The sequence below is a fragment of the Lithobates pipiens genome, unplaced genomic scaffold (genome assembly GCF_037356315.1).
Source record: "Lithobates pipiens isolate NorthernLeopardFrog02 unplaced genomic scaffold, aLitPip1_a1.2 Scaffold_22, whole genome shotgun sequence".
NCBI classification, from domain to species: Eukaryota; Metazoa; Chordata; class Amphibia; order Anura; family Ranidae; genus Lithobates; species Lithobates pipiens.
In genome coordinates, this window is record NW_027507784.1 from 41,919,948 (window position 1) to 41,947,946 (window position 27,999).

A 27,999-nucleotide genomic window follows, 5' to 3' on the forward strand; every position below is an offset into this window, starting at 1 on the left:
CCTTGCAGTCAATCTCAGAAGCTGCTTCCATCTCTCCTCGCCTGCCCAAACAATTGGTCATGACCGCCATCATTGTGGCGAACCAGGAATCGCTTAACCTGGATCAGTTGTCTTTGAGCTGGGAACATAATGGGCGCCCCCTGGTGGAGTACAAAGATAATATCATGACCTCTCATGAGCCCAGGGCATTGATGCCTCAGGAGAAGTTTCATATGGGTAACGTCTCTCTGATCCTTATTAATATCACCAAGAACGACACCGGAAACTACACCTGCATGATCGAATATGATGGGACGCAACAGATCATCCAATACTATCTTCAAGTAGAGAGTAAGGTTGAACCAATAAATCGTTGTAATGCAATGAACAGGAAACAAAATCTGGAAAATAGGCAAAAAAGAGTCTTGCTTATCATTTTAGAACAGCATTTCTCAACTTTTTCAGTTGTAGCACCCCTAAAGCTATGCAAAATCCTGAAGCACCCCCGCCTCCCATCACATCAGCTTCACCCCTAGATATCAGAGACCACTTATTTATGAGTCTTACCATACATCAGCATCCCCCATCATATCCAAGGTTCTTCATCACATCAGAGGCCCCCTTTCACATAAGAGACCCCATCACATCAGTGTCGCCCCTAGACATCAAAAACAACCTATTTATGAGTGTCACCATCACATCAGCATCCCCCTATCATATCTGAGATTCTCCATCACATCAGAGGCACCCCTTCACATCCGAGACCCCATCACCTCAGAGTGCCCCCATACTTCAGAGGCCCCTCTATACGTGAGCCCCTCCATCTCACGAGCATTGCCCCATATATCAAAGACCCTCTATACATGAGTCTCATCATCACATCAGCATCCCCCTATCATATCTGAGATTCTCCCTCACATCAGAGGCTCCCTTTGACATCTGAGACCCCATCACCTAAAAGTACCCCCATACTTCAGAGGCCCCTCTATAAGTGAGTCCCCCCATCTCATGAGCATCACTCCTATATATCAGAGACACCATATACATGAGTCCCACCATCACCTCAGCATCCTCCCCATCATATCAGAGGTTCTCCATCACATCAGAATCCCCCTTCACATCAGAGACCCCATCACCTCAGATTTCCCCCTATACCTCAGATGCCCCTTTATACATCCATAAATTAGAGACCCCCTATATATATGAGTCCCACCATCACATCAGATGGTGGGACATTACATCAGAGGTTCTCCATCACATCAGAGTCTCCCATCAAATCAGAGTACCTTCTAGTCCTCAGGGGCTACTCTATACATCAGAGTTGCCCATTTCAGCAGAGTCACCCCTATATATCAGATACCCCCTACCCAAATAGAACTTCAGTGCAGGGGCGTAACTAGAAATCATAGAGCCCCATAGCAAAATGTTGTATGCCCCCCCCCCCCCGCAAACAGCCCCCCTCCCCACAAAAAATGGTGGGCTCAAATTAAATAGTGGGCGTGGCTTAAAGGGCGTGGCTCAAAGGGGTGTGGTTCAAGTCTGAGATGAAGGAAGGAGGGAAGGAAGGAAGGAAAGAAAGAAAGAAAGAAAGAAAGATAGGAAGGGAAGGAGAGAGAAGGAAAGAGAGGGATGGAGGGACAACAGGCCCAGATCCTACACCACAATAGCAATATATGTATTCCAGAAAGTTTAACAATCAACAGATAAAGATACTCCAAACACCTGGTGTTAGTGCTTCAATTATCACAGCACCATGGTTGTTATGGTGTCAGGATGATTAAAGCGCATTATTTCTATTATTACATTGTAGAGTCCCTCCTTACATCAGGAATTCCCAGTAGCCTCCCCCTTTACATCAGGTGCCCCCAGTAGAGTCCCTTCTTACATCAGGTACCCCCAGTAGAGTCCCTCCTTACATCAGGTGCCCCCAGTAGAGTCCCTCCTTAAAACAGGCATTCCCAGTAATGTCCCTCCTTACATCAGCTGTCCCCAGTTACCAGTGGCGTCACTAGGGTTGGTGTCACCCGATGTGGAAAAACACTGCGTTATCCCCCTCCCCCCATAGTCCTCCATCAGTATAGACCCTCCTCCATCAGTACAGACCCCCTGAACAAACCAGCCCCATCTGTACTGACCCCCCAGGACAACTCAACCCCCTCCATCTGTACAGACCCCCTCCAGGAGTACAGAACCCCCCAGGACAATTCACCCCCCCCCAGGAGTACAGACCCCCAGGAGAATTCACCCCCCAGGAGTACAGACCCCCAGGAGAATTCACCCCCCAGGAGTACAGACCCCCAGGAAAATTCACCCCCCAGGAGTACAGATCCCCAGAAGAATTCACCCCCCCAGGGAGTATAGACCCCTCCCAGGAGAATTCATCACCCTCAGGGGTACAGACCCCCCCAGGACAATCCCCCCTCCAGGAGTACAGACCCCCCCAGGACTCACTGTGCTCATCTCCGCGCCTTTTACAGAACCAGGGGGCGAAGCCTGGGTGGCAAGAAAGCGGACAATAGAAATGGAGCTCTACTTCTATTGCAGCCGCTTTCAGTGGTCTTAACTGGTCTTCTGTAAAATGGTGACGGAGACAGAAATGACCAGTGCTGCGGACCTCTAGCGACTTCAAGGGAAAAAAAAGTTGCCAAGTACAGTATGCATTCCCCATCCTCCCCGGGCCCCACTCAGCTGCAGGCCCCATATGCTTCAGAATACTGAGGAACTCTGGTTGAGAAACACTGTTTTAGAAACACTACAGTCTCTTCTGCAATATTTATGAAATATTTCAGGGTTGCACTTGCTCAGGGATAGGGTTGGGGTTTACTTTGACTCTATTAGAACTGTAAACTAATGGGCATGAGTCTTTTTTTTCAGCCTAAATTACTACATACATTATTTAGCCAAAAGGATTTGGACGCTTGACCATCACACCTACATGAGCTTGCTGGACTTCTCATTCCAAAACCAGGACTTGGCGTCCCCTCTTCTGGGAAGGCTTTCTCCGAGATTTTGGAAGGTGTCTGTGGGAAATTGTGCTCATTTGTGCAGTCAGGTGCTGATGTTGGATGGGAAGACCTGGCTCACAATCAAAGTTCCAACTTATCCCAAAAGAAGTTCAGTAGGGTGGAGGTCTGTTCCTCCACACAAAACTCATCAAACTGTGTCTTTATGAAGCTGGCTTTGTTCACAAGGGCACAGTCATACTGGAACAGAAAAGGGTCCTCATAAAACCTTAAGGTTGGAAGAGCACAATAGTCTATAATGTATTTACATAATGTAACATAGCAGTACCCATCACCGATTGTCAATGTTCCACAAACCAGCCATATAGGGTACATAAAATATAGTCATGATCAGATTAATGTTGAAGAGGAAAGATTAACACTGAAACCCTAGGGTTATACTATTAGTATAGAAATGTATGATGGTATTTGGTCAGGGTGGATGGATTCTAAACTTCTCCACACCAAAGGATTTCCGCAGTTTCCTTCGTTGGGTGTCTGAATGGTTCCAAGGATAAAGGGGAAGTTTAGGTATGGATATTTTACATATGTTACATTGATCCAGTTTGGACCGATGGAAGTATGTACAGTTTCTCACAAAAGTGAGTACACCCCTCACATTTTTGTAAATATTTTATTATATGTTTTCCTGTGACAACACTGAAGAAATGACACTTGTCTACAATGTAAAGTAGTGAGTGTACAGCTTGTATAACAGTGTAAATGTGCTGTCCCCTCAAAATAACTCAACACACAGCCATTAAATGTGAGTACACCCCTTAGTGAAAATGTCCAAATTGGGCCCAAAGTGTCAATATTTTGTGTGGCCACCATTATTTTCCAGCACTGCCTTAACCCTCTTGGGCATGGAGTTCACCAGAGCTTCACAGGTCACCACTGTAGTCCTCTTCCCCTCCTCCATGATGACATCACAGAGCTGGTGGATGTTGGAGATCTTGCGCTCCCCCACCTTCCGTTTGAGGATGCCCCACAGATGCTCAGTAGGGTTTAGGTCTGGAGACATGCTTGGCCAGTCCATCACCTTTACCCTCAGCTTCTTTAGCAAGGCAGTGGTGGTCTTGGAGGTGTGTTTTGGGTCGTTATCATGTTACAATACTGCCCTGCGGCCCAGTCTCTGAAGGGAGGGGATCGTGCTCTGCTTCAGTATGTCACAGGACATGTTGTTCCCTCAATGAACTGTAGCTCCCCAGTGCGGGTGTCTTGTCAAATAGCGTCCTCCATCGGATAGTGTCCGCTGCGTACTGCGCATGCGCATTACACAGGAACACAGATTCCGAAAATTGCCGAGGATGAGCGGCGCCTGTGCCGTGAGTCCAGGTTCTATCCCCACTATCCAAGTGGACATAGAGTTAGAATAAAAAAGAGGCGAGCGCAGCGAGGCCAAGCCCGAAGCATGGCGAGCGAAGCTCGCCCGCGAGGGGCCCTCTAAAATTCACAACCCTATGTCCGCTTGGATGGTGGGGCTACCTCCTCCACTCATGGTGCAGGCGCCGTTCAGCTTTGGAGATTTTCCGAAGCTTCGTCTGCTCCGTACTGCGCATGCGCAGTACGGAGCGGACACTATTTGATGGCCGGACTCTATACGGCAGAACACCGGCAGCACTCATGTAACCCCAGAACATGACACTCCCACCACCATGCTTGACTGTAGGCAAGACACACTTGTCTTTGTCCTCCTCACCTGTTTGCCACCACACATGCTTGAGACCATCTAAACCAAATAAATTTATCTTGGTGTCATCAGACCACAGGACATGGTTCCAGTACTCCATGTCCTTAGTCTGCTTGTCTTCAGCTGGCTTTCTTGTGCATTATCTTTAGAAGAGGCTTCCTTATGGGATGACAGCCATGAAGACCAATTTGATGCAGTGTGCAGCATATGGTCTGAGCACTGACAGGCTGACCCTCCACCCCTTCAACCTCTGCAGCAATGCTGGCAGCACTCATACGTCTATTTCCCAAAGGCAACCTCCGGATATGAGACTAAGCATGTGCACTCAACTTTTTGGTCGACCATGGCGAGGCCTGTTCTGAGTGGAAACAGTCCTGTTAAACCGTGTGGTCTTGGCCACCATGCTGCATCTCAGTATCAGGGTCTTGGCAATCATCTTATAGCCTAGGCCAGGGATGTGCAATTAGCGGACCTCCAGCTGTTGCAGAACTACAATTCCCATCATGCCTCTGCCTCTGGGTGTCATGCTTGTGGCTGTCAGAGTCTTGCTATGCATCATGGGACTTGTAGTTCTGCAACAGCTGGAGGTCCGCTAATTGCATATCCCCGGCCTAGGCCATCTTTATGTAGAGCAACAATTTTTTTTCTTCAGATCCTCAGAGAGTTATTTGCCATGAGGTGCCACTTCCAGTGACCAGTATGAGAGAGTGAAGCGATAACACCAAATTTAACACACCTGCTCCCCATTCACACCTGAGGCCTTGTAACACTAACGAGTCACATGACACTGGGGAGGGAAAATGGCTAACTGGGCCCAATTTGGAAATTTTCACTTAGGGGTGTACTCACTTTTGTTGCCAGCGGTTTAGACATTAATGGCTGTGTGTTGAATTATTTTGAGGGGACAGCAAATTTAAACTGTTATACAAGCTGTACACTCACTACTTTACATTGTCGCAAAGTGTCATTTCTTCAGTGTTGTCACATGAAAAGGTATAATAAAATATTTACAAAAATGTGAGGGATGTACTCACTTTTGTGAGATACTGTATATGTCATACCTGTGAGATCCTCGTGGGAGCTGGAAATCACTGTAGTACGCATCGCAACTACAGTGGTCACTGTTAGTTTCTTGGGGCTTTTTGCATTGAGAAAATGCTAAGTGTTTTCTGAATAGTGCTCCAGCTCAGCGGATGACCCCCTGTATTCACTAAGCAGAATTGCGACTCCTCAGCACGAGACCCAGAAGCTAGTGGAGATCACTGTAGTAGGGCTTCCAGCTACAGTGATTTCCAGCTTCCACGGGGAATCCCACAGGTGTGGCATATACAGTACTTACGTCCAATAGAACTACAAATAAACTTCAGCTTTAAACCGCCGCACCAAGTATCAATTGTCTAGGTACAAATATCTTCCAATATGCATTTGGATACAGGATAGAGCCAACACAATTTGGGAGCCTCAAAATCACCTCCTTTATCAGGGCTTAAAAATGGGAAGATGCATGCTGGCCAGAATGGAATTTGTTCACTGGAGGAGTGTGAAGTCCTTTAACAGGATGGCACTCATCTTGTCTAAAAACGTTATATTCTCATCTTCTATTCTGCCCAGCATGCATCATTCCCCATTTTCAAGCCCTGATGAAGGGAGCGATTTGAAATCTCCCGAAATGTGTTGGCTCCATCCTTTGTGGAATAAATTTGTACCTGGACAATTCATTCTTGGTGTGGTTCTTCAATCCCAGATCCATGATGGGATATATGACACAGTGAGCAGTAAATAATGTAACAGATTACTTTCAAAACGATAATACGATGGCTATCCAATCAACTTCCTCGAAGAGAACATTTTCGGAATTAATAGATTATTGTACAGTGAAAACATGAGTACCAATTCATTTTATTTGATGTGATGGAGGAGAACCCTTACACTTATTCTTCTCTTTCCCAGAATACCAGATCAAGTTGACTGATCTGTCACGCAAGAAGTTTGTAGAGACCAGTGATAAGGATGGTAAGACCTATATTCTAATTATTACTCACTTGCTTTTCTTTACCTTCTGAAATCCTTTTCTGCAAGCAGTGTGTGGTGGGAACTATGTTCTATTTTACGGGTGGGCAACCCCCCGGCACTGGTGCCACGAGCGGCACTCAAAGCCTCTTTTACCGGCACTGGACTCCCTCCCCATCAGCAGAGTGGGGCAGGGAAGTGTCGGTGAGACACTAATGCATTCCAATCTCAGAGTTCCCCACTCTGCACTGGGGGGGAGGCACTGCACCCCCACACATTGTAAAAGATGGGGAACATTGTTTTGTTCTCTAACTTTGCTGTAGCTGTGATCATCAGCTTTTGTGATGGGGAAGAGATTGGGTGCAGTTCTGTTTCCAGGAGGAGGGGGACTGTCATTGGCCACTGCTAAAGCCAATCACAGTCCTGCTAGCCCCGCCCAACATGTGGAGGAAGACGACTCGCTTGGTTGTCACTACCAATCTCAGAAAGAAGGGATTTCACTGATGGAGAAAACCCCAATCAGGTAACAGTTTGTGGAATTATTGTTGAGTTTCTGTGAACTTTGTTGAAAATATTCCTGAACCTTTGTGTCACTTACTACTGAACCCCGACACTCTGTGTCCCTTTAAGCCACAGTAGGTATTCACTGCAGTAAGCTGAAGCAAAATTGTGTTGGAGTCAACTCCTGTGTCTTATTGAAGAGTAAAAGTGATTGTAAAGGGTCGTTTTTTTTTAAGTTTAAAATAACAAACATGTCATACTTACCTCCACTGTGCAGCTCGTTTTGCACAGAGTGGCCCCCGAACTTTGACTTCTAGGGTCCCTCGGTGGCTCTTGCAGCTCCTCCCTGAATCAGATAACCGAATGGTGGGAAATTAGTGTAGCGCTAATAATGTTTGGTAAAAATACCAAAAAGTGTATCCAAAACACAATGTTAATGTTTAAGTGAATAAACAATATATAAGAGTAAAAAAAATAAATGTGCATAACACAATAAACTCAATTTGTGCGTTGAGTCCAATTAGAAGTGTAAACTCCAATTAATGATATGGAGAACAGTCCACATGAACAGAAAAGTGAATAGATGGAACTTCTTCCTGTTGAGTGACACCAAACCAAGCAAAGGACACAGCAAGTTGTCTGTAGTCATTCTAAAACAACCCTTCAATGATAAGAAGATGGATACTTCTACCGACTGGGATGGACACACATGTCGTACGACATTGAGTCAGTAAGGCTTGGAATCCTGGGTAGTCCAGATCAGATGCTGTGTATGGACGATGGTCAGACGGATCAGGTGCAGGGTCCCCGATTCTCAGTCTACGAACTCCACAAATACTGTACACTCAGAGTAAGTGTACCCAGGAACAGCTAATGGTAAAAATATGTGTAGTGCCGGCTCCTGAAGAGCACATGCTATGCCTTTTTCAAATTGAAGGTCATACCTAAACTACAGTTTGGTTTGGGTGCAATTGTCTAAATTTTGGACTTCAGCATCAGTCTGACTGGGCTGTGAAATGTTCCGCCTGACCACAGGGGGCACTGTCTCTTCTGGCAGGTATGGATCTATGGTCTGGTTGGGTGCTAAAGTAGTTTCTCTCTCAGAGCCTGCCCAGTGGGTATGGCGCTCTTGCTGTGCTTTCTGGCAGAGGGTATTTAAGATGCGGACATCACGTGGTTCGATGTTCCGGTCTAGAAGGATGTACTGACTTCATGATCCTGGTCCTCCTGACCAGCACCCAGGAAGGCTATGGCCTGGGGTGCGGATCCACCAGATCTTGATGTCTCGGGGCTGGCTAGCCCGAGGCAAGGATACTAGAGGAGGATTCTGAGGTGTTTGGGTGCCGTCTCCAGTTTGGGAGAGACCCAGTGACTTCAAGCATTCCAGGGGAGGACTCTTCAGAAGAAGACCACGTATGGGTTGGTTTCTTAGTAAGAGCCTGGAGGAGCTGAAGTACCCAAGAGAATCCGATCTCGTGGATATCGCCAAGCTGGCTGAGAGATCCAGGTATCACACGAGTGTTCTTCAAGTTTAGTTTCCCTACGTGTTCTACAACGTCTGTGACAGAGACATTATCTTGTATGTTCTACAACAACGTCTGTGACAGAGACATATCTTGTATGTTCTACAACAACGTCTGTGGCAGAGACTTGTTCCTGGGTTTGGCACTTTGTTGGCTGCTAGGCCTTGTGAGAGAGGGACTGTCCAACTTGAGTGAACATCCAGTTGTGAATGGCTATTCTCTGGATGCAGTCAAAGTAAGCAAGTTTTTCAACATTTGACTTTGACACTAAAAGTACCTGAACTTTCTTTCCAACCCTCTGATCCCAATTTAAGAGACTGTTCATTGTCTACGTTTTGCAAATAAAATCCATTCAAGTGGATCTGTTGTCAGTCTCTCGAGTTACTGGGCCATCTACCAAGGGACACCCCTAGACGTTAAGTGAGGAGAAAGGTAACGGTAAGTCCAAATCTAACCGGCAGCTCCTTCGGGGGTTAGTGCTACATATGGAAAAGAAAGGAGAGCTCCGGATGGTGGAGGTTAAACCAATAGGTTTATTAGGAAATGTCATACATTAAAATGACGAAAATCATAGTGATCACAAAAAGATATAAAAATCAACGTGGGGTGCAGTAAATGCTAGCATTTACTGCACCCCACATTGCTTTATATATCTTTTTAAATTTTGTGATCACTTTTATTTTTGTCATTTTAATGTATGATATATCCTAATAAACCTATTGGTTTGACCTGCACCATCCGGAGCTCTCCTTTCTTTTCCATATTTTTCCCATTGGAGCCTATGAGGAGCTGTTCCTGGGTACACTTACTGAGTGTACAGTATTTGTGGAGTTTGTAGACTTAGAATCGGGGACCCTGCACCCAGGGCCGTCTTTAATATTGATTGGACCCTTGTGAGTGGGGCTGCAACCTCCTATCATGGGACTTAGCTGCCCATTGGTATGCTTGTGTGTGGGACTGCAACCTCCTATCATGGGACTCAGCTGCCCCCCTCTTTTCTTGGGCCCCCCCCCCATGCAATTTTGCTCTCCACCTGCTTTGAGACATACAATAATTAGCAGTTAGACTCAAAATCAGTTTACTGAATCAGATCAGGCAGCTATTGTGATTGGTTGCCAGAGGTTATTGTATCATTACCGCTCACTGACTGGTTGCTAGAGGTTACAGCACACATTACGGCTCCCTAATTAGTTGCTAGTGGTTACAGCACATGATTTCTGCTTGTTGATTGGTTGCTAGAGATTACTGTGGATATGACCTCAGGGGGGCATGATATACATATCAATGATACCAGCCGCTGATATTTACATATGAATGCCAGTAATTCACATGTAAACACAGGGTCTGCAGGTGAGTCATCTGTACACAACAATAGGGAAGAGCTGGGCAGCATTAGTAGCAGCACTTCACACTGAGATAAGGGACAAGGGAATTTAAACCAGGATAGTTGGTAAGTATGAGGTAGCTGCTTTGGCCCCCACAACAATGACAGGGCCTCATGGCAGCTGCCCCTTTTGCCCTGCCTTGAAAATGGCCCTGCCTGCACCTGATCCGTCTGACCATCGTCCATTTTTCAAGGGCAGGTGAGCAAAATGTGGCACAATGCCCTGCTCCGTTGTATTTTAAATATTAAAAATAAATAAGTTGACTAATTGCTGGAATTCCCTCTTGCAGACGGCTTTAATACCGGTGGAATGTGGACATTTGTAAATGATTTTGGTCATCTTTAATACCACGTCTTTTTCTTTATCTTGTTCAGAGCAGAAGATTAAGCTGATGAAACGGTCATCGAAGAAATCTGGTAAGCAATTACTTGCAGGAGCTTTTCTTGTTGCCGCACATGCTGAATGGAACACTAACCTCTCTGCAGGAAAGGCACTTAAAGTGACGGTCACTCAGAAAAAAACAAAGCTGGTACCAGGCATGAAGTGCTTGTTGCATGACATCTCCCCATGCTCTTGTGCCCCAGGCATACCTGTCCTATCTGTCCTATCTCTTGCTAGTGATGGATCTTGCTTGACCACACTCTTCTCACACATTCCAATTGGTCAATAAAGCAGTCCATATTAGTGATGTGCCAATAGGAATGTGGGTGGGTGGGAGAGTAAGAGAGGGTTGGCACGCTCCGACATGATCCTGAGAGCTGCCACAGGTATGCAAAGACATCTCTAGGTACCTACATACCTCCCAACTTTTTGAAATGGGAATGAGGGACACCTATCAGCAAAAGTATGTAGGCATATGACACACCCCTTGCCACGCCCCCTTAAAAGGGGAATTATACAAAAAAACGAGATTGGTTAAACCCACAAGTGCTTTTTTTACCACTACTATTCCTTTATATTGGCTTTTGGAATTTACAAATGCATCAATTTAGAAATCAGATCAAAAAAAATTTAGATCCTGCCCTCAAACTTTGTGCGTCAGAAAATCTGATGGAAAAAATCCAATGGAGCCCACACACGATCGGATTTTCTGACAACATGATCCGATCGCACATTTTCCGTTCGAAAATCCGACCGTGTGTACTGGGCATTACAGTTTGTAGCTACAGCCTGAGTAGAAAGGCCTGTCCATTGCCAAGAAGGACCCTTGCTCTTTGTGTGGAAACAGTGGTCTCTCTGCAGAGTTGCAACACGCCCCATGCTGAGTCAGAGTTCTCCAACTAGCAGTGAGCATGAGCTGTGCAGAGCTATAGTTCTGACGCAGTAAAGGGGAAGTCAGACCTCTGCTTCTATGTTCAGAGCAAGGGTCACACTCTCAGCATGCTGGGGGCAGGCTATTCTACTCAGGGAGTGGCTGCTTTAGATAATAAGCACACAGTAAGACATTGAACGCCCTTTGTTTTGTGCATCTGAAATGCAGTTAGCTGATTTATACTGAGTAATGCTGCATACACACGATCGGAATTCCGGCCAGAAAAAGACAGATGAGAGCTTTTCATTGGAAAATGCGACCATGTGTATGCTCCATCAGAATTTAGCTGTCCAAATTTCCGCCAGCCAAAAATTTAGAGCATGTTCTCAATTTTCCCGATCGTTTTTCCGATCGTGTGTATGCAATTCCGACACGCCAAAAATCACGCATGCTCAGATTCAACTACGAAACGGAAGCTATTGGCTACTGGCTCTTGAACTTCCTTTTTCTAGTCCCATCGTACATGTTGTACATCGGAATTCCATTGGGAAAACCATCAGAGCTTTTTCTGACAAGAATTCCGATCGTGTGTATGCGGCATTAGAGTGCAGCACAGTTGCTTAGTGTCTAGCACTTCTAGAGTCACTGGTCCCAACCACAACACTACTTGCATGTTCTCCCTGTGCTTGTGTGGGTTTCCTTTGTGTACTAGGGCTAATTTAGATGGAAGTCAACTAACCTACTTACACAAGAACTTGGTTGGGATTTGAACTACAGACCAGGGGTGTATGTGCAGGGGTCGCAGGGGTCGCAATTGCGACCCATCCCCATGCTTCAGGGGGCCTATACAACCCCCTGTACACCTGGATAGGAAGGGCAGCACATATGATGAAGCGATCCCCTCTATTTTTCTCCTGCAGACTTTCAGCAACTGCGGGAGGAAAACGGAGGTGATCGGTTCCTCTACATGCTCCCCCTCCTATCCATCTCCTGCTGTGATTGGGCTCCTGTGTAATCCACCAGCCCCTCCTCATACCATGCAGCGCTGCAGGGTCCCCCCCTCCACTCTCCTACTGGCTGCTTATATTTTACCAAAGCCCTCCAACGGGGCTCCTAAATAAAAAAAAAGAATTGTAGATAAATAATATGGTAAAAAATAATAAAAACAAATAAAAGAAAAAGAAAAAAATACTGACACCAGTGGCAGAACTACCAGAGTCACAAAGGTTGCACTTGCGACCAGGTCCTGGCATTCCACCACTGTGGAGGGGGCCCCCGGACCGGGGTCAAGGGTGTTCTTTTTGATTTCTAGCATCGGCCCTGAAGGTTCTAATTTTGCCTCTGCCACAGACCCTAGAGCTTCAAGGCAGAAGTGCTAACCACTAAATCACTATTGCTACTTTACCATTTTATGAAAGACCAGGAAACCCAAAAGCATATAACAGTATTGAGGGATGGGGTGTCATGTGGAATGAGCCCTACTGTACCTTGCAATTCATACAGTCTTAAATCTCTAGAATGCCTCCAGCTATAGGTGTCTTAACAAGAACTCCCTAAACGAAACTTTTAGTACCCAGGACCACACTTGAAAGCAGTTTTTAATGCTTTACTTGAACTTAATAGTAGGAGAGCTGGGCGATAGAGGTGGAAAAAACAAGCTTCTACAGCTCCTTGGCTGGAAGCCTCTGGGGCATTGGTCATAAACCCTGTCCTCAAGGCCCACTAACAGGCCAGGTTTTATGTATTACCTTGGGGAGATGCAGACTAGAATACTGCAATCACTGAGCAGCAAATGATCTCACCTGTGATGTATTTCAGTTATCTTGAAAACCTGGCCTGTTAGTGGGCCCTGAGGACAGGAGTTGACCACTGCTCTGGGGGGTATCAGCATCCAGAATTCATCACAAAGAACTTCTTCTGCTGCACATAAGCCCCAAAACAAAAGGTTTGAGCGTAACTCCATTCCAGTGATGACTCTAGCGGAAGATCTTCTTAGACCCATATGACCTGGCGATATCCTCTAAGTCTGTGCTCCATCTGAGGCCTCAAACCAGGCATTTAATGCATGCTCAACAAGGTAGGTTCTTGTAGGACATCTCCCTGTAGAGAAGGGGCACAAGGGGACCCTTCTAGAACTTTGGCCCCTCTGTTTTGTCAAAGTCCAACTCACTCATGACGAGTTCAACATGGGTGGGCCAGCTAACTTCTGCAGAAAGAAAATTTTGGCTTTTGGGTATACTTTAACTATGTAACTAAACCCATCTAAAGATAGAACATTTTTTTTAGACGTGTACAATTTTTTGATGTACTAAAAACATGAAAGATAAGAGATGGAGTAGAGGACCCTTCTATGACAACTATGTTTTTACCATATATGTATATATAGATATAGATATATACGCATACATATACACAGAGCCTTGACAAAGTATTCATACCCCTTGAAATTTTCCACATTTTGTCATGTTACAACCAAAACGTAAATGTATTCTATTGGGATTTTATGTGATAGACCAACACAAAGTGGCACATAATTGTGAAGTGGAGCCCTGGCTCACATTGGTGTGATTTGGCATGCAGTTTGACATGTAAAATTGCATGCCAAACCGGCCGCAAGTGACGGCGATTGCACCGACCTAATCGGTGCGACGCCACATTTGCGGCACCAAAAGTTGTTTTTGTACTACTTTTGCCGATTTTGGGGTGCGATTTCCATTGACATATGTGCAGAAACCCACACAGATGTAGGTTTCTGCACATATGAAATCGGGACTAACATACGGGAATGAAAGCGTGCGAGTTCAGCTGCAGTCAGTGTGAAACAGGGCAGAAGGAAAATGATAAATAGTTTTCAAAATTTTTTACAAATAAATATGTGAAAAGTGTGGGGGGTACATTTGTATTGCGCCCCCCTGAGTTAATACTTTGTAGAACCACCTTTCTCTGCAATTACAGCTGCAAGTCTTTTTGGGGATGTCTCTACAAACCAGTTCTGCACATCTAGAGAGGGACATTTTTGCCTATTCTTCTCTGCAAAATAGCTTAAGCTCTGTCAGATTGGATGGAGACCGTCTGTGAACAGAAATGTTAAAGTCTTGCCACAAATTCTCAATTGGATTTAGGCCTGGACTTTGACTGGGCCATTCTAACACATGTTTAGGCTTTCATCTAAACCATTCTATTGTAGCTCTGGCTGTATGTTTAGGGTCCTTGTCCTGCTTGAAGGTGAACCTTCAGGCTTTACTCTAAAATTGCCCTGTATTTGGCTCCATCCAACTTCCCATCAACTCTGACCAGCTTCCCTGTCCCTGCTGAAGAAAAGCATCCCCACAACATGATACTACCACCACCATGTTTGACGGTAGGATGGTGTGTTCAGGGTGATGTGCAGTGTCAATTTTCCGCCACACATACCGTATATACTCGAGTATAAGCCGAGATTTTCAGCCTCTTTTTTGAGGCTGAAAGTGCCCCCCTCGGCTTATACTCGAGTCATCGCTGTCTGTCTGCCCGATCAGCGTGTCGAGCAGACAGACAGCGGCCATTCTAGGATTCAAAGGCCGCGCCTCCGTCTCCGCCTTCGCCTGTGATAGGCGGAACACTGAATTTCCCAGCAGTCTGTGTTCCGCCTATCACGGACGTCCTCTCATCCTCGTCCGTAGTATGAGGATGAGCGGACGTCCATGATAGGCGGACCACTGACTGCTGGGAAATTGAGTGTTCCGCCTATCACGGACATCCGATAGGCGGAACACTCAATTTCCCAGCAGTCAGTGGGAAATTGAGTGTTCCGCCTATCACCGACGGAGGCGCGGCTTTTGAATCCTAGAATGGCCACCGACGAAGAGCTGCGGGACGGGCCGGGACGCAGGCCGGGCCGGGACGCAGGCCGGGACGGGACGCAGGCCGGGACGCAGGCCGGGACGGGACGCAGGCCGGGACGGGACGCAGGCCGGGACGGGACGCAGGCCGGGACGGGACGCAGGCCGGGACGGACACAGGCTGGACGGACACAGGCTGGACGGACACAGGCTGGACGGACACAGGCAGGCTGGACACAGGTAGGCTGCACGGACACACACACACACACACACACACACACACACACACACACACACACACGGATGCATGCACACACAGGGATGGATGGACACACACACACACGGATGCATGGACACACACACACACACACGGATGCATGGACACACACACACACACACGGATGCATGGACACACACACACACGGATGCATGGACACACACAGGGATGGACGACACACAGGGATGGACAGGCATGTCTCACCCTCGGCTTATACACGAGTCAATAATTTTTTCCAGTTTTTTGGGGGTAAATTGGGGACCTCGGCTTATATTCGGGTCGGCCTATACTCGAGTATATACGGTACCGCTTTGCTTTTAGGCCAAAAATTTCAATTTTGGCCTCATCTTACCAGAGCACCTTCTTCCAAATGTTTCTTGTGTCCCCAACATGGCTTCTTGCAAACTGCAAACGGGACTTCATATGGCTTTCTTTCCACTATGGCTTTCTTCTTGCCACTCTTCCATAAAGGTCAGATTTATAAAATAGTTGTCTTGTGGACAGATTCTCCCACCTGAGATGTGGATGTCTGCAGCTCCCCCTGAGTTACCATGGACCTCTTGGCTGCTTCTCTGATGAATGCTCTCCTTGCCCAGCCTGTCAGTTTAGGTGGACGGCCATGTCTTGGTAGGTTTGCAGTCGTGCCATACTCTTTCCATTCTCAGATCATGGATTGTACAGAGCTCCATGAGATGTTCAAAGCATGGTATATATTTTTATAACCTAACCCTGCTTTAAACTTCTCCACAACTTTATCACTGACCTGTCTGGTGTGTTTGTTGGCCTTCATGACGCTGTTTGTTCACCATAGTTCTCTAACAAACCTCTGAAGGCTTCACAGAACAGCGGTGTTTATACTGAGATTAAATTACACACAGGTAGACTCTATGTACTAATTAGGTGACTTCCGAAGGCAATTGGTTCCAATAGATTTAGTTAGGGGTATCAAAAGCCAAGTTTTCCATACCCAATAGAGAGGATTAGAGTACAATGAAGAGAGAGAGAGAGAGAAGAGTAATGCACAGCTGAAGATCATGGGAATGGAACAGTGAAAATAAATGAGATAAGGTTTGGGCTTTTCTGCCCTTGTTCCCCCACCCACTTCCTTTCCTTCCTATCACCTTGTCCAGTGCACTCCATCTATTCATCCCACTGAGAGTACAGAGAAAGCACACTAACTGGAAGTCCAAGGAGGCCACACTTTATCATATTTCCAAGGACAACCCCTGTTTATATAGGTAATCTTATACATAGTTAGGGCCGCATCCACCATGGCCTCCCAGGAAGATACCCCAGGGGGAGTTGACGAGGTCCATTTTAACAAGATTTCTTTTTTGGCATATTACAAAAGATAGGAGATCAGTCATTTAGAATGGTGAGAGCGTTGGTCATCCTCCATACCTAGTAGGACTAAGCCCTTGTACACATGGTCGGAGATTCTGACAACCAAATCCGTCTGATTTTTTTCCATCGGATCTTGTCCGAAACTGTTGCATACACACGGTCGGACATAGTTGTCGAAAAATCCGATCTTTCAGAACGTGATGAAGTAATTTCGTTACGATGGGACTACGTTCAGGCTAGTAGCCAATAGCTTTGATGTAGGAATTTGATCTGAGCATGCGTGGAATTCTCTACACATGATCGGAGTATGTCCTATCGGACCAGTTTGTCGAAAATATTTCCAGCAAGTTGGAAAATTTGGTCCAACAAATATTCCGACGGAAACAGTCCTATGCATACCACATACAGTCGGAATATCCGACAAAACGGTCCGATAGGACACATTCCGACAGAATCTCCGACCGTGTGTACAAGGGCTAAGACCCCATACACACTATTAGATTTTCTGCAGATTTTTGTCTTCAGATTTACCAAAACCATGTATTGCAAGGGCTTGGCTGATTGCATAGAAATTGAAACTCTTAAGATTTGACCTTAAGCCCCTGTACACACGGTTGGACATTCCGACAACAAAATCCGTCAGATTTTGTCCGACGGATTTTGTCCGAAACTGGTGTTGCATACACACAGTCGGACAAAGTTGTCGGAAAATCCGATCGTTCATAACGTTATGACGTTATTTAGTTACGACGGGAATACATTCAGGCTAGTAGCCAATAGCTTTGGTCTCGTAATTTGATCTGAGCATGCGTGGCACTTTGTCCGATCGGAATTGTCTACAAACGATCAGACAAAGTCCGATCAGATCATGTTGTCGGAAAATATTTATATCCAGCTCTCAAACTTTGTTGGTCGGATAGTCCAATGGAAAAAGTCAGATGAAGCCCACACACGGTCAGATTATCCGAAAACGCGGTCCGATCAGACATTTTCCATCGGAATGTCCGACCGTGTGTACAAGGGCTAAGAGTTTTGATATTATATGGTTTCGGTAAATATGGTTTTGGTAAATCTGAAGACAATTATCTGCAGAAAATATAATAGTGTGTATGGGGCTTTATTCCGGGAAGGTAGAGACAACTGAAACCTAAGATTATTCTCTGTGAAATTATAGGACCAATATGACACAATGAGAGGGCATTCTCAAAACATGAAAGTATGATTCAATGGACTCCAGGGGCAACTAGGGTCTCGATCCAGGTACATTCTGTGGAGTCTCAAAGGAGTGTAATATAGCCCGTGTAAAAATATGAAATTAATTATGAATTTGAATAATACTGATAATCTGATCTCTTTGATCCCTCAACAGTCAAGCAAAGCAATCTACTAAGCTCCGCACCATTTCTACAAATTGGAGGATATAAATCGGTCAGTGCTACACCTGGAGAAAACATTAGCCTGATGTGTAGATTCCACACGGATCCCTCCATGGAGCTGACCATGTTAGACATACGCTGGTCCAAGGACGGTGTCCCCATGTGGGTCTTCAACAAAGACTCCCAGGAGGATGATTCCAAGTTGGAAGAACTTTCTAGAGGAAACGCGAGCTTGAAGTTGACTTCCGTCCAGACGACAGACAGCGGGAGGTACACCTGCACCATCGGATACCGCTCAATGGAGCGTCGCTTACTCACTATTGTTAATGTGAAAGGTAGGTGATAGCTCCATTAAGGTCAGTTTATCCAAAACCGAGTAGAGTCATCCACAAGTTTCTCTCACATAGAGCCCAGCGGGAGAGATGTCTCTGCTATAGTTCAGTTTTTAGCCACCTTCAGCTGTTGTTTGTTTCAGTTCCTCCTGTTACATTCCCAACAATATAAATAAAATAAAAAAAATCCAGCAGGGATGATGGGAAACCCCTCATAATGGGCACAGTAGGTGTACAGGCTTGGGAACTCAGTGCAGGGAGGGTGGGAAACCCCTCATAATGGGTACTGCGGGTGTGCAGGTCAAGAATCTCAGCACAGGGATGGTGGGAACACCTTATAATGGACACAGCAAGAGTGCAAACCTGGGAACTCAGCACAGGGATGGTGGGGACCCCTCATAATGGGCACAGAAAGAGTGCAAACCTGGGAACTCAGCACAGGGATGGTGGGAACACCTTATAATGGACACAGCAAGAGTGCAAACCTGGGAACTCAGCACAGGGATGGTGGGGAACACCTCATGATGGGCATAACAGGTAGACAGGCCCAGGAACTCAGCACGTGGGTCGTGGGAACCCCTCATAATGGGCACAGCAGGTGTACAGCCCTGAGAACTCAGCACAGGGTTGGTGGGAACACCTCATAAGGGGTACAGTGAGTGTGCAGATCCAGAAACACAACACAGGGATGTGGGAACTCCTCATAATGGGCATAGCAAGAGTGCACACCTGGGAACTCAGCACAGGGATGGTGGGAACCCCTCGTAAAAAGAGTACAGTGGGTGTGCTGATCCAGAAACTCAGCACAGGGATGGTGGGAACCCCTCATAATGGGAATAGGAGTTGTACAGACTTAGGCCGCATACACACGAGAGGATTGTCCATCCAACTTAGTCCGCTGAAACGTGTTTCAGCGGACAATCCGCTCGTGTGTGGGCTTCAGCTGACTTTTTCAGCGGACAGTCTGGCGGACTAAGTCTTTCGGAATTTCCGTAAGACAGTCCATCCAAACTTGGTTTCAGCGGACAATCCGTTCGTGAGTAGGCTAGTTCGACGGACTAAGTATGGCGCATGCTCAGAAAGGATTTACACGGCGAAAGGTTGCATTGCAGTGTATTGGACGTCGTATTTCTAGTCCCGTCGTACGTGCCGTACACGTCATCGCGCAAGCTTTCGGCGGACTGTCTGTTCATCGTATGTGGTCAAGTCCGTTCATTCAAAATTAGGACGGACTGTCTGTCGGATTGTCTGACGAACTTAGTTGGGCAGACAATCCTCCCGTGTGTACGCGGCCTTAGAAATTCAGGAGAGGGATGGTGGAAACCCTCATAATGGATGCGGCAGGCATTCAAACCTGGGAACACAGCACAGGAATGGTGTAAACCTCAAATAAAGGGTACAGCAGGTAAGCAGACCCAAGAACTCACTAACCTTTCTTAGCTACATTCACAATGAATATAAAAAATGGCAGAGGTTCCACTTTAACCACATCAACACCACCATATACCGTATATACTCGAGTATAGGCCGACCCGAATATAAGCCGAGGCACCTACTTTTACCACAAAAAACTGGAAAAAGTTATTGACTCGAGTATAAGCCTAGGGTGGGAAATGCAGCAGCTACCGGTAAATTTCAAAAATAAAAATAGATACCAATAATGTTTTTGAATATTTATTTCAAAGAAAAACAGTAAACTATCTCTGTAAAAAAATATAAAAGTGTAAAGAGGGTCAATAAAACAATATGGTATCAACAATAACTTTAAAAGTACAAAAACCTTAGCTCATTCAGCAACCAAGCTAAAACACAAGAGTTAAAATCCTTCAAAACTGGATTCCTCATCATCTGTATGTCCAAACAGAGCTTCAGCATTAGCTGGTGTGAGATTATCAGCGTAGACATTGTCATCATCACTGAGTTCGCAGTCATCACTATCACTGCTGTCGTTCTCATACAAAGCGCTGTCTTCACTGCCATCCATAGCATTACTAATGCCACATTTCTTGAAGGCGCGTTGCACCATGTCCTCCGGAATCTCTTCCCATGCATCACGAACCCACTTTGCTATCAATTCTATGTCGGGCTTCATCAGATTTCCACCTTTTGTCAGTCGGGCTTGACCAGATGACATCCATTCATGCCACATCTTTCTCACACGGTCTTTAAAAGGTTTATTTAAACACACATCTAGCGGTTGCAATACAGATGTAAGCCCACCTGGAATAACGGCCAAAGTAACTTGAGAAGATTTTGCCATTTCTTTTATGCCATCAGATGTGTGGGCTCTGAACATATCCCAAACTAGCAATGATGGTTTTTTCTTTAAGGCTGCTCCTGGTCGTTCTTTCCAAATTTCTTCCAGCCATTTTTTTGTTCCGTCTTCATCCATCCAGCCTTTCACATGTGCGCGCACTGTAATTCGTGGTGGGAATTTGACCTTTTTAGGCAAGGTCTTTCTTTTAAAAATAATGACAGGCCGCAGCTTTGTTCCATTAGCCAAACATGACAGAACAACTGTGAAATGATTTTTTTCATTTCCTGTGGTTCTGAGAAAAATAGTTTTGTCTCCCAAACTTGCCACAGTTCTGTTGCTTGGAAGATCAAAGGTCATCGGTGTTTCATCCATATTTCCAATATCTCCCAGGTCATAGTTATGGATCCTTCTTTGTTTTATGATGAATGAATGGAATGACATCACTTTTTCATCAAGGTCTTTTGCCAACTTCTGTGAAATCTTTGTTCTTTGCCGCAAACATAGGCCAAACCTATTCATGAAGCGGGTACACCATCCTGCTGACGCAACAAATTTTTCAATGCCTGGTGCTTTTAATTTGTCATCTTTAGCCATCTGAAGGGCACGTAAGCGAATTCCCATGCGTGTTACGCAGTAACCATTTTGACGACACTCCATAACCCATTTATGCAATTCAGTCTCTAGAGCCCCATATGAAGTTGTTAAACCACGTTGAGCTTTTTTTGCCTTTGGAATCTTTTCCAAGTCAGCTTTCTTTTTCCGCCATTCCCTCACTTGTTTTTCATCAACACAAAATTCCCTACTTGCAATACTGTTATTGCTTTCTTCTGCTCTTGACACAACCTTAAGTTTGAAACCAGCTTCGAATGACCTGCGTTTTTCTTTTGGTCCAGGATTACCGGTAGAAGTGTTGGGATCCATTTCTAACAGGATAAAAAAAAAAAAGACTTGTTTGGGTACCTTTTGAGGCCTAATGCAGGCTGATATTACAGAAAGTGATGACATGACTGTTTGCAAAGAGCAGCCTGTGTTAGGGCTCATAATATACGGTACCGTACATTCTACCAGTGTCCTGCCTGTGCCCATTAAATATACAGCCTGCCTGTGTCCATTAAATATACCGTCCAGCCTGCCTGTGTCCATTAAATATACCGTCCAGCCTGCCTGTGTCCATTAAATATACCGTCCAGCCTGCCTGTGTCCATTAAATATACCGTCCAGCCTGCCTGTGTCCATTAAATATACCGTCCAGCCTGCCTGTGTCCATTAAATATACCATACAGCCTGCCTGTGTCCATTAAATATACAGTAGCCATTGTAATAATGCTCTGGATAACACATTAGACACATACCGGTATACAGCCTGCCCAATAAATATACAGTAGCCATTGTAATAATGCTCTGGATAACACATTAGACACATACCGGTATACAGCCTGCCCAATAAATATACAGTAGCCATTGTAATAATGCTCTGGATAACACATTAGACACATACCGGTATACAGCCTGCCCAATAAATATACAGTAGCCATTGTAATAATGCTCTGGATAACACATTAGACACATACCGGTATACAGCCTGCCCAATAAATATACAGTAGCCATTGTAATAATGCTCTGGATAACACATTAGACACATACCGGTATACAGCCTGCCCAATAAATATACAGTAGCCATTGTAATAATGCTCTGGATAACACATTAGACACATACCGGTATACAGCCTGCCCAATAAATATACAGTAGCCATTGTAATAATGCTCTGGATAACACATTAGACACATACCGGTATACAGCCTGCCCAATAAATATACAGTAGCCATTGTAATAATGCTCTGGATAACACATTAGACACATTTTTTTTGCGGCGCCTCGCCACGATTTCTTCAGATGTGGTCCACTGCAGTGCAAATCACATGCGGTCTCTGTGCGATGCGAGTTCATCCATACAGATAGTATGGCTGAATTGGCATCGCACGTGGCCCAAACTCACACAGGACCCTTTTTTGGTCCGCAGCAGAATCGGATCGCATGGGTGTTCACACCATGCGATCCGATTCCTGTCCGAGTTTGCAGATCGCACTGCGATATGCGAACTGATCTGGGGGTGTCATTAACATTTCATTGACACTCCCAGCAGTTCGCATAGTGCAGTGTGAAGTGCCGCTGGGAGGTATGCGATGCGGGAAAACACTGCGGATTCACGGCGTTCCCGCTGCAGTGTGAACCCAGCCTAAAGTGCAATTATTAAAATTATGTTTAAAAAGGCTGGGTTCACACTGCAGCGATGCGGGAACACCGCAAATCCGCGGCGGGTTCCCGCATCGCATACCTCCCAGCGGCACTTCACACTGCCCTATGCAAACTGCTGGGAGTGTCAATGAAATGTTAATGACACCCCCAGATCAGTTCGCATATCGCAGTGCGATCTGCAAACTCGGACAGGAATCGGATCGCATGGTGTGAACACCCATGCGATCCGATTCTGCTGCGGACCAAAAAAAGGGTCCTGTGTGAGTTTGGGCCACGTGCGATGCCAATTCAGCCATACTATCTGTATGGCTGAACTCGCATCGCACAGAGACCGCATGTGATTTGCACTGCAGTGCAGTGCGAATCACATGCGGTTCTCGTAACCTCTGCAGTGTGAACCCAGCCTTTAAGTACCGTACAAAATTGCTTAAGATTTTAAATTTTTTTTTAAAGATTTTAAAAAAACAATTACGGTACAAAAAAATTACAGGATTCTAATCTACAGTATCTACAGTATGACAGTATGACACAGTATGAGACAAAAGCAGGTTTTTTTTTTTCCATAATTTACCGTATGCCTCGTGAATTCACCTCACTTTACTTCCATACACTGGATTGCCCGGCCCCTGCTCTCTCTGCTTCTTTCTATGGTAGTCCTGTGTAGAGAGAGAGAGAGGGGATTGGGCATATCACTCCGCAGCACACAGTATCCTATGCTAATACTGTGTGGTGTGCGGAGCGCGTGCAGAGATTCCTCCGCGCCCGAAATAAAAGAAAGAGTCCCCCCACTGCAGTAACGATGTGCGGTCTGCGGAGCGGGTGCAGAGGCTGTATTCCTCCGCGCCCGAAACAGAGGAAAGAGTCCCCTCCCCGCTGCAGACATAGAGCACATTGAAGGAAAAAAAAAAACTATAACGAAGGGAATCGAAAGATGAGGGGATTGTGCTGACCGGCAAACTGACAGGCCATTCACCAGCGTCAGCCAGCGACATGGCCCCGCCCCTTTTTCTCCTCCAGCTCGGGCAAATTTTCAGTGACTCGAGTATAAGCCGAGGCGGCTTTTTTCAGCCCAAAAAGTGGACTGAAAAACTCGGCTTATACTCGAGTATATACGGTAGTAAAAATGCCGGAGAGGTGGCTTTCTTTTCTTTCATAAACGGCACTGCAGAAAACACACACGGGGCAGTGTGCCCTTTCAAAGTATGTTTGTGCCTTATCATCTCTGTGACGGCCAATCACATTACATTTATGATCAAACACCTATATTTGGAAGCCCCCCTCCTTCCTCTTCTGGCAATTCTTAATGTAAGTAATGCTGCTCCCGCTCACCACCAACTAAATGGGGGGATGCCGAGTAGCAAGGGGGTACACTGAGTACAAGGCATATTGACCTGGCATTTTAGGGCTTCGAAAATGCAATCAAAACATCTTTTTTTTTTTTCAAAAATGTTTTTCCCCTTATACAGTTGTGATCATAAGTTTACATACCCTGGCAGAATTCATGATTTCTTGGTCATTTTTTCAGAGAATAAGAATGGATAACACAAAAAGTTTTCTTTCTCTCATGGTTGTGATTAGTAGTGTTTGGCTGAAGCCATTTATTATCAGTCTACTGTGTTTACTCTTTTTAAATCACAATGGCAACAGAAACTAACCAAATTACCCTGATCAAAAGTTTACACACCCCAGTTCTTAATACCGTGTATTGCCCCCTTTAACATCAATGACAGCTTGAAGTGTTTTGTGGTATTTGTGGATGAGGCTCTTTATCTTCTCAGATGGTAAAGCTGCCCATTCCTCTTGGCAAAAAGCCTCCAGTTCATGTAAATTCTTGGGCTGTCTTGCATGAACGGCACGTATGAGATCTACCCAGAGGGGCTCAATGATATTGAGGTCAGAAGCCTGAGATGGCCACTCCAGAACCTTCACTTTATTCTGCTGTAGCCAATGACAGGTGGACTTGGCCTTGTGATTTGGATCATTGTCATGTTGGAAGGTCCAAGTACGTCCCATGCGCAGCTTCCTGGCTGATGAATGCAAATGTTCCTCCAGTATTTATTGATAATATACTGCATTCATCTTGCCATCAATTTTGACCAAATGTCCTGTGTCTTTGTAGCTCACACATCCCCAAAACATCAGCGATCCCCCTCCGTGTTTCACAGTAGGAATGGTGAACCTTTCATCATAGGTCTTGTTGACTCCTCTCCAAATGTAGTGTTTATGACTGTGGCCAAAAAGCTATATTTTGGTCTCATCACTCCAAATGACTTTGTGCCAGAAGGTTTGAGGCTTTGTGCTGTTTAGCGTATTGTAAGCGGGATACTTTGTTGCATTTGCATAGTAATGGTTTTCTTCTGGCGACTTGATCATGCAGCCCATCTTTCTTCAAGTGCCTCCTTATTTTGCATCTTAAAATAGCCCCACCACATGTTTTCAGAGAGTCCTGTATTTATATATTTATGTACCTGAAGTTTTTTGTGGGTTTTTCTTTGCATCCCAAACAATTTTCCTGGTAGTTGTGGCTGATATTTTAGTTGGTCTACCTGACCGTGGTTTGGTTTCAACAGAACCCCTCATTTTCCACTTCTTGATTAGAGTTTGAACACTGCTGATTGGCATTCTCAATTCCTTGGATATCTTTTTAGATCCCTTTCCTGTTTTGTACAGTTCAACTACCTTTTCTGGCAGATCCTTTGACAATTCTATTTCTTTCCCCATGACTCAGAATCCAGAAATGTCAGTGCAGCACTGGATGAAAGATGCAAGGGTATGTCAGGAGTCCAGAAACTCATTGACCTTTTATACACACACAATATACACACACACAGGAGGCTGTTTTTTTATGTGTGGGGAGTAGCTTTCTTGCTGCCCCTCTCCAAAGTGCCACCCTAGGCCTGGGCCTTGTTGGCCTAGGCCAGGGATCCTCAAACTATGGCCCTCCAGCTGTTGCGGAACTACAGATCCCATAAGGTATTGTAAAACTCTGACATTCACAGACATGACTAGGCATGATGGGATTTGTAGTTCCTGAACAACTGGAGGGCCACAGTTTGAAGACCCCTGGCATAGACCAAGATACAGCATTGTCACAGTCCATGCCTACATAAAATTCTCCATCACAGTCCACCCCTACATGAAAGTCTCCATTACAGTCCACCCCTACATGACAGTCTCCATTACAGTCCACCCCTACATGACAGTCTCCATTACAGTCCACCCCTACATGACAGTCTCCATTACAGTCCACCCCTACATGACAGTCTCCATTACAGTCCACCCCTACATGACAGTCTCCATTACAGTCCACCCCTACATGACAGTCTCCATTACAGTCCACCCCTACATGACAGTCTCCATTACAGTCCACTCCTACATGAAAGCCTCCATCACAGTCCACTCCTACATGAAAGCCTCCATCACAGTCCACTCCTACATGAAAGTCTCCATTACAGTCCACCCCTAAATGAAAGTCTCCATCACAGTCCACTCCTATATGAAAGCCTCCATTACAGTCCACCCCTACATGAAAGTTTCCATCACAGTCCACCCCTACATGACAGTCTCCATTACAGTCCACCCCTTTATGAAAGTCTCCATCTCAGTCCACTCCTACATGAAAGTCTCCATCACAGTCCACTCCTACATGAAAGCCTCCATTGCAGTCCACCCGTATATGAAAGTCTCCATTACAGTCCACCCCTACATGAAAGTCTCCATTACAGTCCACTCCTACATGAAAGTTTCCATCACAGTCCACCCCTACATGAAAGTCTCCATCACAATCCACCCCTACATGAAAGTCTCCATTACAGTCCACTCCTACATGAAAGTTTCCATCACAGTCCACCCCTACATGAAAGTCTCCATCACAATCCACCCCTACATGAAAGTCTCCATTACAGTCCACTCCTACATGAAAGTTTCCATCACAGTCCACTCCTACATGAAAGTCTCCATCACAGTCCACTCCTACATGAAAGCCTCCATTGCAGTCCACCCCTATATGAAAGTCTCCATTACAGTCCACCCCTACATGAAAGTCACCATCACAGCCCACTCCTATATGAAAGCCTCCATTATAGTCCACTCCTACATGAAAGTCTCCATTACAGTCCATCCCTACATGAAGGTCTCCATTACAGTCCACTCCTATATGAAAGCCTACATCACAGTTCACCCCTACATGAAAGCCTCCATTACAGTCCACTCCTACATGAAAGTCTCCATCACAGTCCACTCCTACATGAAAGTCTCCATCACAGTCCACTCCTACATGAAAGACCTCTAGCCTATACACCCCCCCCCCCCCCTTCTATCCTGAATTCCAGAGACCAGTCCATACACAACTAATTGCTTATTATTTCTTTGTACAGAAGAATTGGACCCTTTGACAAAGCCAGACTCTCCAAAATCAGCACCAACAATCGGCAGCACTGATAAATACAGGAAAGAAAAAGTTGGAATGGTTGTCGGAGTGGTAGTCGTTGCAAACTGCCTGGTCTTTTTCATCTACTTTTTTATTGCACTTTAATTTTATTTTACCCACAATGCTATACAGCTGCTGTTGTTTTGGAATTAGAGCAGAATTGCAATATAGGAGTTTACTTTTAGGTAAACGTCGACGCGGCTTTGTTTATAAATAAAGTCACGTCAGACCTCACAGTTGGTTGATTTTTGACAAAAAGTATCTAAGTGGTTAGCATTGCTGCCTAGCAGCTTAAGGGTCGTTAGTTCAAATCCCAACCATGGAACTACCTGCTTGGAGTTTTTATCTCTTCCAGTAACAATTGCCCCCCCTGCAACAAAATGCCCCCACAACAACAATAGATTCACCTCAGAAACAATAGCTTCTCACCAGCAACAATAGCTCTCCTAGAAGCCAGGAGCAATAGATACCTCCTTCAACAGTAGATCCCTCTGGGCATCAATTAGCCCCCCAGCAACATAAGACCCCTTTAACAACAATAGACAGCTTCCTCAACAATAA

The 27,999-nt window shown here is 45.5% G+C and overlaps 1 protein-coding gene across 2 annotated transcripts; it reads left to right on the top strand.

Moving 5' to 3' along the window:
• Window positions 1–27,672, top strand: LOC143923673 (uncharacterized). Of its 2 annotated transcripts, none has more exons than XM_077447483.1 (5): window positions 1–330; window positions 6,625–6,687; window positions 10,468–10,509; window positions 18,157–18,498; window positions 27,386–27,672. In XM_077447483.1, exons 1-5 carry the CDS (start codon window positions 60–62, stop codon window positions 27,541–27,543), a joined length of 876 nt encoding a protein of 291 aa, XP_077303609.1. In that variant the 5' UTR covers window positions 1–59; the 3' UTR covers window positions 27,544–27,672. The 2 variants fall into 2 exon arrangements, with proteins under 2 accessions (XP_077303609.1, XP_077303610.1); XM_077447484.1 differs by having other exon boundaries at window positions 18,157–18,433.
• Window positions 27,673–27,999: the final 327 nt, after the last annotated feature.